At 39.2% G+C, this 12743-nt stretch overlaps 1 protein-coding gene across 6 annotated transcripts in view; it reads right to left on the reverse strand.

Annotated features, from left to right (window-relative positions):
- The window catches only part of ZC3H13 (zinc finger CCCH-type containing 13), a 44681-nt gene that overhangs the window by 2468 nt on the left and 29470 nt on the right, over window positions 1-12743 (reverse strand). For 3 of the 6 annotated variants that reach the window (XM_052664519.1, XM_052664518.1, XM_052664523.1), the window contains 8 exons: window positions 11975-12439; window positions 11193-11375; window positions 8074-8617; window positions 6887-7029; window positions 5578-6585; window positions 4062-4577; window positions 1460-1615; window positions 342-542 (listed from right to left, as the gene is read on the reverse strand). In XM_052664519.1, coding sequence (XP_052520479.1) covers window positions 342-542; window positions 1460-1615; window positions 4062-4577; window positions 5578-6585; window positions 6887-7029; window positions 8074-8617; window positions 11193-11375; window positions 11975-12439 — 3216 coding nt within the window. The remainder of the gene's footprint in view (window positions 1-341; window positions 543-1459; window positions 1616-4061; window positions 4578-5577; window positions 6586-6886; window positions 7030-8073; window positions 8618-11192; window positions 11376-11974; window positions 12440-12743) is intronic. The other 3 variants (XM_052664521.1, XM_052664524.1, XM_052664522.1) reach the window with 3 other exon arrangements.

The raw sequence follows: 12743 nt of genomic DNA on the forward strand, positions 1-12743 counted from the left end.
GCTCAGGAAGATAAATAGTGTGTTATATCAGTTATGGAAATTCCTAGGCATAAGACCTAAGATCGTTTTTTAAACCAGAGAAAAGCAAATACTGCAAAAAAAAAAAAAAAAAAAAAAAGAAAGAAAGAACTGCAAGCATCACAGAATGCTTACACGACTGCTGGAATTAAGACACTAATCTGACTGATAGGCAGCTGTATTAGATTCCTGAAATACTTATGCAGTGTTCAGCATACACTTGTTATGGCCTAAAAACATGAAAGAATGAACTAGCACCCATTTCATTAAACACTGTTACTAAGAACAAAAAAGACAAGTTTAACCCCTTGAGAAACAATTACCTTTAGGTTTCTCTAGTGCTTTCTGGCATGTCTCTTTAATTTTAGTGAAGAGTTCTGGTCCAGCCAATCGCTTGGAAATGCCAACTCTCAACATAACAGCACCTGGCGTGAACTTCAAGAGTGCAGCCCCAGCCTCTCGTGGTTCTTTTGGCTGCTTTGGCATGAGACTGGACCAATCAACATCTATAACATCCACAGGATCTGCAAAAACATTGACAGAGAATGAGTTATCACATCATCGCCCCCTACCACAGCTGATTAGTTTCACAGGCTGCATACATCCATCTCCTGAGAGCAATATCTATCAGAAGAACATTGTTCTTGAGTTGTCACCAAAGAGAGTTCCTTAGACACTTCAAATAAGAGCACCGAAACTCACTTAGACTGGTGAGAATAAGGTGGGTACAATTCCTTAAAGAACATAAACCTTACTGGATTAAAATCAAGACTCCTACAATTCTACTTCATGTTGATCCTAACAACTTTGTGAAAGGCTGCTTGGACTCTGCTTAGCCAGCAGATATGGATGCATCACTCATGCATTCACAGCAGTGCCAGTACCACTAATGTGCTATGATAGATCCAAATTTCATGCTTAAAAAGCTAGTAACTCAACCCTGGATGCTGTTCTTCTGAGAAGAGAGATGTATTAGATATTGAATGACTCATAGAACTATGGGTGTAAAGTTATTACAGAACATATGAATGCTGATCATATAACTGAAACTACGACAAGTAGAAGACTCCATGTTTCCCAGTGCATCTGAGAAGCATTCTAGCAATGATAAAATCTCTTCCTAAAAGTATCAGCTCCAAGTAACAATCAATACCAAACAGGACAAGTAAAAACACATTTATAAAACTAAACCTCATCCTTCTAGTTATACAGAACATAACAAATATTACTTCAAAACATAGCTCTCAGTACTCTATGCTTCACAGGCTTACCTGACCACTACAGGACAAATAAGGAATGCTGAGAAGCACAAACTGCATTCTGAATTCAGAATACTATCTGCAATACTATCTGCAATACTATATGGGAAGAACAAAGTAGCACTACATGCAAACTGATCTAGACTTTATTTTCAAATAATCACAAAGGGGTTTTGCTATACTTTTACCAGGCATCTTCTCATCTTCTTGTTGATCCTCCCTCTTTTCTGCATCACCTGCCAGAATTTCATCCAGTTCATCATCACTGATTGGTTCGTATTCTCCAGCACCAGATGCCAGTGACTGTACATCATCAATCTTTGCTTCATCTTCTCCTCCTACAGAGGCAGATACATACTGTAGCTTTAAAGGAGTCATCCTTGTTTTCCAAATGTGCTTTAAGCAGGTTGAAGAAGAAGAAGTTTGCTAAACTAGCTTGTAAGTTCTATGGGATGAATATATTCAAAACGAATATAGGTATTCACTCATGGAGACAGAAGAGTTATTTCTCCCATGTACAATACAGCAGTTTGAATTTGTCACATCTTGGTCAATTTGTTTTGTGCAATAATAGTCAAACTACATACAGAAGGCCATACTCAGAAGAAATATATGTTGATTATCTGGTATGCAGTTACTAACATAAATCTACGTTAGTACCAACACAAATTCTTCCAGATGATCTTCCACATGAATGCTAGCTCAAATACTGAGCACAAAAGCTTTTCAAGACAAATAAGTAACAAAACTCCAAAATACAAGAGTGTGTGAGATAGACTGATGTGAGCAATTATTCTTAGAGTTTTTGATTCTTAGTGGAAATCACAAGAGTTTGAAGAAAGCTGTGACAAATTTCTTCAGTTGTTGCAGTCATATAGTATGCACATACAAACAGAACCATACATCTCTATGTGTCTATGTAATTACCTGTGATGCATGCATAAACAAGTTCCTTAAAGTCAGAAAACACAAGACACTCAAATACTGCATTCTGCAAATCATGAAAGGTACATCTGAAGGTACTCGTCTCATTTCCAAGCCTGAAAGACCTGACTGAAGCATTCAAAAACCCAACTGTTCAAAATTCAGACTTGAAGACTCCCCTGCCAAGGTGCTTGCCAGCTGTGCAGTGTAAAATAGACAGAATCTGTAAGATCCTTCCGTGTGGGTGATTGTTCTATCTTCCAATTTCCTTATCCAGAATGATAACTGCTTCTGTGTCAAGATGCAATCTTTCATTTTTTTTTTCCCTTCCTTTGTAAATGCTAAAGGAAATGCCACCTTAGCTAACCTAAACACCAGCAAAACAAGTAAAATACATGCTAGGAGAGTGTAAATTGACTATTCAGACCACCTGGTAGTGCTTTGGAGGAAGCATATACCATCCTGGGCATCATTTAAACCTACTCCTGCAGCAAACACATTAAGGTTCAACACATCACCATAATTAAGTAACTATATCCTCAAATATTTTCCTAGAAAATAGATTAAATTCATTCAAATAAATTCCAGACATATCATCAGATCCGGAAATTGTGTTCAGTTAGTTGTCTATCTTCTTTAAAACAATAATATGGTAAATATGGTAATCTTTGAAAGATTTCATTTCTTACAACTGGGCTTCATGAAGAGCAGATTGTGCCTGACCAATCTGGTGCCCTTTTACAGTGGAGTGACAGCATCAGTGGATGAAGGAGAGGCAACTGTCTACCTGGACTTGTGCAGGGCCTTTGACACGGTCCAGCTCTACATCCTGATCTCTAATTAGGAAAGGGATGGGTTTGAAGGCTGGACTATGCAGTGGATAAAGAACTGGTTGGATGGTTGCAGCCAGAGAGTTGTTGTCAATAGCTCTACATCCAGGCAGAGCCTGGTCATGAGTGAGACCATCAAAAGATGGTCCTAATGAAGGCTTCCCAACTAAGTTGTAGATGCCCCATCCCTGGAGGTGTTCAAGGCCAGGTTGGATGTCACTCTTGGCAATTTGATCTAGTGCCTGATTTACTGGCTGACAACCTTGTCTGCAGCAGGGATACTGGAACCAGATGATCTCTGAAGTTCCTTCCAACTTCAGTCATTCTATGATTCTATGATAATCTACATCACTTTCTCAGCACTTAGATTCTTGCTTCTTTTGTATGTTTATATTGGTTAGCTCTATTTCCAAACTCCCTCTCCTGGTAAAGAAACTGTTTGTTCCTTACTTTACTATGTTTTCCCCAGTACCATTAGGGATAGCAAACTGAAGGCTGCATTTAGTAAAAATAACTCAGCAAAGATATTTTTGGACCATTCTGCCAAGCCATACATACATTTAACCTACTAATCAGACAATTATTTCTCCACTAATTGGACTATGCAGAAAAAAAATCCCAAATAAGAGTCTCAAGTCAACACTCATTTTTTTTCACTCATTACCTGTCAATTCCAAACTAACAAACAGATCTTAGAATAGTGTACCAAAGCAATTAAATTTTTGGCATTATTCTTCAGCAAACTGGCTATGCAGAAATGTTACACCTTGGCAAAATTATATCTCATATCATTTATGCTTCTTCGACTCAGTATTTCTTTAGAAAAAAAACAACACTAATATTCACATAATTAACACTAAGGCAATGCTCATTAGAATTCTCCCTCATCCTATTATGCCTACAGATAGAAAAGCTGGAGCCAATATCCCTTTCATTAACAAAGCTTTCTAGCGTTGCTCAGTTCAGCACTGTGCTAAAAAGGAAAGAATAAAATATCTGACAGTCAAGGTGCTTCCCCAGAACATCTCACCTTCTAGACTCTCTACCTTTTCAGCCTCATTTCCATCTTCAAAACCTTGTAACGATCCTAGATCTTTGTCTGGTCTTTCCTTCTCTGAAGCTGCAGAATCTCGACAAACACCGTCAAATTCTTTTTCGTGATCTCTGTCCAATTTTGTTTCACCGTGCTTTGTTGATTCTTTTTGAGAGGAAATGTCCAGAGTTCTGTCCCTCTCTCTTTCAGCAGTATCAGGCAGCTGTCTGTCTCTCTCTCTGTCCAGCTCCCTTCTCTTCTCCCTCTCTCTCTCGCGTTCTCGGAGTCTCTCCCTCTCCCTGCTCCTTGGCCAGTCTTTGTCGATGTCTCGGTCTCGATCCCAGTCTCTCTGTCTCCCCTCTCTCCTGTCTCTGTCTCGCTCTCGATCATGGTCATGTCGATCTCGCTCCTGAAGCCTTTCCCTGCTGTCAAAGGACCCAGATCTGGAGTGGACCTGACGATCTGACTCAGGAGAACTTCTTCTTGAACTGTGGCTTCTTGAATCTTGACGATCTGGTTAAAATATTTTAAATACAGGCATGACAGGAGCTCATGAAACCTTTTTGCTACACCAAACTATTTTAAGGAGTCTGGTACGAAAACTGACTTCTGAAAAGTATCATCTGCAAATTAATGATATGTCTGCAAGTCCCAAAAAAGAGATTTTTGGTGGCTACTTTCTGATGATTTCTGCTGCTACTTTCAGCAAAACTGAAGTACATAATTTACTCATAAGTCTAAGCAAGAATAGGAAATAAAGAAGGAATCATCTCAAAATTATTTTCAAAACATGTTTTTTCAAAAGCTAAGGATTCTTGGCTAGCAAATGATAAATTCAGAGATCAGTTATGGCAAAAACCATTATAAGAGTCAAAACTGATTTATGAAGAAGATATTTTTTTATTGACGTTGTCTATATTTTACAGAAATTTTTCAGTCATTTTTTTATAGGAACTACAGAAATAAAATAAATCATGATTCCTTGGATCTGCAATAAAGATGATGTCCATATGCACTCTATGTATCTCTATGCATAGTATCTCTATGAAGAATCATGACAGATCCTCAGAACAAAACGGATCCCTCTCCCAGCATGAAGGGACATTTGCATAGATCTCAGACTTTCCACATGAAATTGAATGTTGATAATTCATTAAAAACACTATTTCAATAAAACCAGTTCACTGTTCCGTTAGCAGAAGGATTTTCTCTTTCAGTTTCATCTGTCCTAGAAATTACTTTATCCTCTAGACAGCAGGAGCTGCCAAATCTGACTGAATGCTTTGATACGAACACAGTGGTAATAAAGCTCATTGAGAATCAACTTTTCAAACATGGTCTAACACTTCCAGGAATCTTGATTCACTCTATGAATGGCAGGGAACTTCCCTCTCCCCTCATATTGATCACAAATTAAGAGACTATATAGCCATACAAGAACAATTTGGGATTTGTACCTTCGCACTTCCGCAGAGAATGGCAGATCCAGACTCACTAAAAAATATATTCTTACCTGAAGACGTGCTGCGACTGGGCTCCCCTCTTTTCAACTGATCAATTCTGGACTTTCGTTCCCCAGTGATTTCTAAGCTTTTCTTCTCTCTGTCCCTGTCCCTAGAGGTACTGTGCAGGATCCTCTTCCGTCCAGTCTGGTCATCACCACTGCGATGAGCTGACTCATTGGAAGGGGATCGAAGTCTGCTTGAGGCATGGCTCCGATTGCTACCAAGACTGCTGCTGCGCTTCTGATCCACAGGTTTACGATGTGATCCATCATCTATAGTAACATGTGGGGCTTCCACCTTTTCTACTCTCATCCTGTGACTTTTTCTATGGGACTCCTCAGTGCTTCTTTCTGGAACGACAATGTCACCACGTTCTGGGACATCTTCATCGGACCAGTCACTAAATGTCGTCTCTTCTCTTTTCTGGGGGACTTCTGCCACAGCTTTCTCAGGTGGTGCTTCAACCAATTCCTCTTTTGTGACAGGAGGGGTTCTCGGGCCTTTCTTCTTTTTATGATGTGGAACAATTTCTTCATCAGAAACCTCAGAATCACCCTTGGATCTCTTCCGCTTTTTCTCCACGTTTTTCTTTTTCTGACCTTTCTTGGGAGAAAAGACCTGGCTTTCTTCAGTCGTTGATTCATTAGTGTACCTTTCCACCCCACTGTCATCTTCTTTCTTTTTCTTTGTGGCCTTTTTCTGTATTTTAGACTTCTTCTTGCTGTCATCGTGCATTCTATCAGAAGCATCTCTTTCTTCAGAGGGACGGCGTCCAAGACTCTCCTGAACTCTGGACCGGGAGCCCTCTGAAGAATCTGGTTGCTCTCTCTGCTTATCTGATGAAGAAATTCTCTCTTTAAACTCTGGTTCTTCGTAACGCCGGGAACTTTCCTTTCTGTCTGATTTTCGTTCTTCTTCTTTCCAGCGGCTCTGTCTGTCTTCTGCAATGTGAGAGGGACTCAGTGACCGGGACTCCTGTGGTCGCACAACCTGGCTCAGAAGTCTGTGCTTTTCATCTACAAAAATGGTAAAAAGAATGTACTTGTATCATTTAGAAAGGAGAACAGGTGAATATGTGGCATCTTCTGCATGCTAATAGGTATCAATCAAAACAAATAATCCATCATTTCATTTACGTATTTTGTTTTCCTGTGTTTTTTTTTTTAATGTGCTGCAGCAGCCAAGACTGCTTTTGCTTTGGTAAGCATGCATCTTAACAGATATGGAAGGGGAAGAGGAGACTTACAAAAATCTTCTTTGTGGCTTTTTTTTCTATGTAAGACTGCAAGTTATTTTCCATAGGCAAAGGCTACTTACTTTTATCATCTCCACTGTTGTAAGCATCACTGTCAGGAGAGTGCTCACGGCGACGTTTGGGTGACTGACGAGGGCTTGGACTGCTTTCATTTCTGTGACGCTTCCTGCAGAGCAAATATTTGTAGTCAAATTCCTTGAGGGTTCTTTAAAGAAAACATTAAATAATTGAGTTTATCATCGATCGATCCAATCTCTGAAGCATAAGCACCGCAAACATAACACACCTCATACAAGATAACATGAGCAAGGATGCCAAAAAGTTTTGTCGCTTTCTAAGTTATTTTAAAACCTGAAGTATTCTTTCTTGTCATAAACATGTAAAGTAAACAATAAACTAAAACTCTAATACTTCAAACAACTTTTTTTTTAACAAGAAGGTATGAAAGAATATTAAAATCACTGTTTTTCCTGTGGCAATGATCCTTGCAATGGGCTGACCTCAGCTGGCAGCTAAGCTCTAACGTAAATGTTTACTTTTCCCCCCAAAGGGATGGAGGAAAGCTAGATTAACTATAGAGCTCCACAATTCTGTCACATAAAATCTAGTATTATTTCCAAGCAAAGCTGCAACTCAGGACAACACTGCATTGCTCATTATTGATGTCACAACGAGAATTTTATTGTACTAGCTGAAAAAAAAAAAAGAGAATGAGTGGCATTTACTTAAAAAATAGAAACATCACACATTTACTTGGGTACTGTTCATGCCTTCCCTGTGTAGCCTTCTGGCGCTGAAAAGTCAACAGTGCAAAGGGTAATGTATGCTCAATAGAAATTTAATGAATAAAGTCATGAACTCCAACCCAACACAGCAGCTATCCGACTCATGAAAATTCAAAAGGTACCACAGTCTGCACTAAGTGTGTAATGCCTGCACTATAAAACCAAGGCCACACAAGCACACTTAGAAGAGGAAATGGTATGTTCTGATTCAGTCGTCAAATCCTGAGTTGTTCCATGATTTTGCACTAGGAAAGCACCATGCTAAGTACACCAACACAGCATACACACTGATTTTGTAGCTACTGGCACATGACGCATAGATACAGGGAAGGCATGGCTCTAGACTGCACCTCTGCATAAACATGGCATCCTCTCTGTCCTTATGATACTGCCCTGCTCACTGGCTGACATCAACACTAAAAGACGTTTTTCTTTTGACTAAAAGAACATTCAGATCTACTTACTTGGACTTCCTTTCTTCATGGACATCTCTCGAGCTTCTTTCTTCTCGAATATCTTCTCTCTTATCCCTGCGGTCTTCTCTCCCTTTGTCTTTGTCATCCCAGTCTCTCTGGCGCTCTCTTTCTTTATCCCTGTCTCGACCTCGCTCCCTTTCTCGTTCCCGCTCGCGATCTCTTTCACGCTCTCTCTCCCTCTCTCGTTCCTCCCTCTCTCGCTCTCTCTCCTTCTCTCTTTCTCTTTCTCGTTCCCTTTCTCTGTCATGGTCCCGGTCTCGATCACGCTCACGATCCCTATCTTTGTCCCTCTCTCGCTCCCTCTCTCGCTCCCGAGCACGATCTCGTTCCAACTCCCTTTCCTTCTCTCTCTCTCGTTCCCGGTCTCTTTCTCTCTCCCTCTCTCGGTCCCTCTCTCTTTCTCGCTCTCTCTCCCGGGCCCTTTCATCTCTCCTATCATCACTTCGGTCTACCCTTCGTTCATCTCGTCTTTCGTCCCGCTCGAGGTCATCACTTCGTCCTTGATGCCGTACTGGTGAGCTTGCTCTCTGATCTGTGAGAAGAGGGAAGTTTCGGTTACCAAGTGTTCCATGGATGACATATACGTTACTTGCACTGCACTAATAACATACTGAGAGTTTTTGTTTTGACAATATTGACGATATTGGTTTGCATTAAAAGAGAAGTGACTCCCTGCAGAAACCTGGGTATTCTCTTGGGGCGAGAGGGATACAAAAAGCAGAACTACTTTTGATTTTATTTTTTTTTAATCAGTATTTCAGGAGGGAGCTTTCCTTACTTTAGAAAGAAGTCACTAGGAAAATTTTATTTTCTATCAGATGGTTCTGAAAGGGTTCAATAGGTAATTATATAAACTCAGTCTAGCCACTATTACCACATGATGGAATCATTCAAAATCTTGTACAGGATCCTGGAAAGCTCAGAATGACATAGGCATGAAAACGAAGTATTAGAACTTCTTTAAGAAAATGTTACCCCTAAAAACCAAGCATCACAGGCTTACAAGAATTCACTGCGTTTATTTTGCTTCAATTTTTACTATATATCTCCTATATATCGCCTATCTCCTCCCAAAAGAGATCCCTGCAGAGAAAGGCAAAACCAAATCCAACCGAAAAGGAGAGATGATGACGAAATACAGAATGCATACCTGCCCTAAGTTTTCATGTGTCTTCAAAGAAGCTGAGTTTTTCAATGTTCAGACAGTGGATCAGGGTTATCAAGAAAACTACACTCATATGTAAAATAACTGATCCCCAAGGACAGTGAAGCTTGATTATCTAGGGGTATTTGCTCAGTGGAAATCTACAGCTGAAGTTTAGCTGCACTTTATTACTTCTTAATATATTTTATTTGAACATTTCGGTAAATTTTGATGACTTTGTAACAATTTTTGTGCTGATATTAGAGGTATTTCAACAGTGAAAGATCAATAAAACTTATTCCACTATACATACCCGAAGCATTATACAACAAACACAAACTGTGGAAAAAGAGTGAAGGCCATCACTTTGAGCATACCTCCCCATAAACTGAAACAATGCCCACCAGGGACAAGCAGGCAGCATCTGAACAGGACTTAGTCAATAAAACATGCACATTTCCATTGGTTTAATCAATTTTAATCTCAGAGTGAATTAATAATGATTTAATGCTCCCCCGTTAGCAGGTAAAATTAAAAGTAAACTTGAATGACATTTCTGCCATAGATGTTAATACTTTTTTTTACAGATCTTAAAACATCAGTTCATGCAATTGGTTCCACGATAGGTTTCATATCCTTCAAACGGTGTCTGTAACTATATAAGATGATATATTGGGCATACCTAGTACTAAGTTTTAGACAAAAGTTCTGCAATATTTACTAGGTCAGGTTTTGTGACAAAACATAGACACAAAACATTTACACTACTCAAGATACCTGCAAGTGTATTAGACATTTGAACATGGAACACCAGCACTTCTTGAACAACCTTATTATATGAAGCACCACTGCAACAGTGGTTGGGTATACCAACCTAGGTACTTCAGCTCAATTAAAGAGAGATCAAATACACAGGCTTGCATTTTAAAATCACACTGAAAAGTTTCTTTATACCTCACTGAACAAAGCACCAACAAGAATCTACCCTGATACCCCCCCAAATGACAAATTTTAAGACACTGGTCTAATCATGGAAACTATGTGTTGACTTGTATCTCTGAATTGGATTTGAAATTAGAAAAAATGATCTAACTTTTTAAGGACGAAATGACAAATTTTATCTCCATTTAAGTCCTTTATCTATTTGTAACTTGTCTTTACTTCTAAGGTGCTGTTTCTTTTTGTTTTTAATGAAAAACTCAGTATGATAGGGAAAGTACAAACTAAGTTATTCACTGGGTGTTCAGAAATGGATGTGAAAGCTAGTCTGCAAGAGCTGACCTCCCAGGGCACATTCAAACTGCAGCATTTTTCAGCTAACATGAGAAAGGAAACCTAGAGAACAGGTCTGCTGAAATTCTGCCTTGAAGACACAAGAGAATCTAGGGCAATAACTTTAACAACAACAAGCAATAACAGACATATTTCAGCAGGCCAAAAAACATTCCACAAAGTAGCACACAAAACATCCCTTTGAAAAACTGAAGGTGAACACCTAGAAAACACCTGTCCTTTACAAAACTTTCTTATTGAGAGAGAAAAAAAATCACTGTAGTTTTATATTTGTTCTTCATAGCTCCTCCTTTCATTTCCATAACATTTTAATTTGCTTGACTTCTCTTCCCTTAAATAGTGAGCAATACAAATGTTCTCCAGAGTAGAACTTGTTACTGAGTTACTCAGAGACAATAGAGTATGCTTTCAGATGAAAAAGTGTGACATCTTTCATTCTCCGCCTAAAAGAACAATCCTGCATCTTCTTTCCATGATAACTGGTATCTGTATCATCTTTACAGGTTACCCCTATCGATGAATTTAATTTGAAGTATAGGATTAATATTAGCGCATAGTTATTTATGAATTAGTAGTGGGAGGAGGTGGAAATAAAGGATATCCACCTTCATACATACACTGTGTGTGTGTAATACATATCTATGTGTGTGTAACACATGCATTAAAATACCTCTTTCTCTGTTGTCCCGCCTGTCCCGTTCACCATGCCTTCTTTCAAAGGAGGAATCCCTTGCTTGGTCTCGACTATCATAGCGATCCCGATCAGGGTAGCTACTCCTTGATTCCCAACTGTCATGGTAGTTTCCACTACTGCTGTGACCATCAACCTGGGATCCTCTAGTCCCCCGACTTCCTAATAGTGATGTAACAATATAAAAGATGAGTTCTCACACATATGGAAATCCATTCATGTTTTACTCTAACTGTAGTATCAACGTTTCATCAAACTGTTCAACACAGTGCACCAAACTTTCAAAAATACTGTCAAAGTTTAAAATTTCCCCCTTTTTTTCCTCTTTATCAAATAAGAGGAGATGGGGAAGAAATACAGTCTGCACAGCTGCTTTTGAGAAAATAAAATTGCTGTCCAGAACTTGGAGACCTGCTGTTCCCTACTAATCTCCTACACATCAGCCTCTTGTTGCTTGTGGCCCATGAGAAAACCCAGGGTTGGGCAACAGAATCATCTAGGTTGTTGCATGGACTCGAGTTTGTTTTAAACCAATATGGCAGAATACCAGTGTCACGTCTCTTTTTTAACAAATGGAAAAAGCAAAAGGGCTATAATTTTAATCAATCCTTCTAATTTAATAACAAAACAACTGTGAACATAACTTAAAAGGATGAACTATTTGGCAGTTTCCATATGTTTTGTCAAACAAGGTAATACAGATGTCAAGACTCAATCTCCAATGATAAAGATGCTTACTGATGTTTTAAATCATGTAATACCTTTGTCAGATAATTCTGGACCTCTGCCTCGACTTCTGCCAGTTCGATCGCTTCTGCTCTCATTTCTGGAATCACTTCTGGAGTCATTCCTTGTTTCAGCACGAGAGCTCTCCTCTCTGCCATGGGACCTTCCATAGCTGCGTGAGTCCTCCTGGTACTGGTCATCCTTTTTATGGGCATCCCGACTTTCTCTGTCTCTGTAGTCGTGAGAATCTCGCGTGGAACGTGAGTCTCTTTGATCACGACTATCTTTGTTATCTCTGCTATAATCTCTTGTGTCTCTAGAGTCTCGAGTGTCTCTGGATTCCCTCGTCTCCCTCCGATCTCTGTTATCTCTTGTGTCCCTCCGATCTCTTCCATCACGAGATTCTCTATCGTCTCTATGATCCCTGGAGGTACTCTGCTCCTGGTCATAATCACGATCATCTCTTGTTTCTCTTTCTTTTTCCCTTTTCCCTCTAGTTTCTGTAAAATATTTTTAAAAGTGTTATATACCCAACTTAATCAACGCAAGCAAAAATTGAGAAGAAACATTAAATCAATATCGTAAAAGTAAACTTCGACATACTCACAGTAAATTAGAATTAATATGGGAGAAGGATAACGTGATACTGTGTATCCATCTAAATACTCAATAAGCTCTAAAGATTTTTTTGTGAATTTGAATTTGTACTTTACAAATACTTAGCAATTCAGAAAAGCGTACGTATAGTACAATAAATTTCTAAGACATTAGAAAGAAAGCGCACTTCAACAATTTAAAGACAGT

This window comes from Tympanuchus pallidicinctus, unplaced genomic scaffold (assembly GCF_026119805.1).
Source record: "Tympanuchus pallidicinctus isolate F22 unplaced genomic scaffold, pur_lepc_1.0 scaffold6, whole genome shotgun sequence".
Classification (NCBI taxonomy): domain Eukaryota; kingdom Metazoa; phylum Chordata; class Aves; order Galliformes; family Phasianidae; genus Tympanuchus; species Tympanuchus pallidicinctus.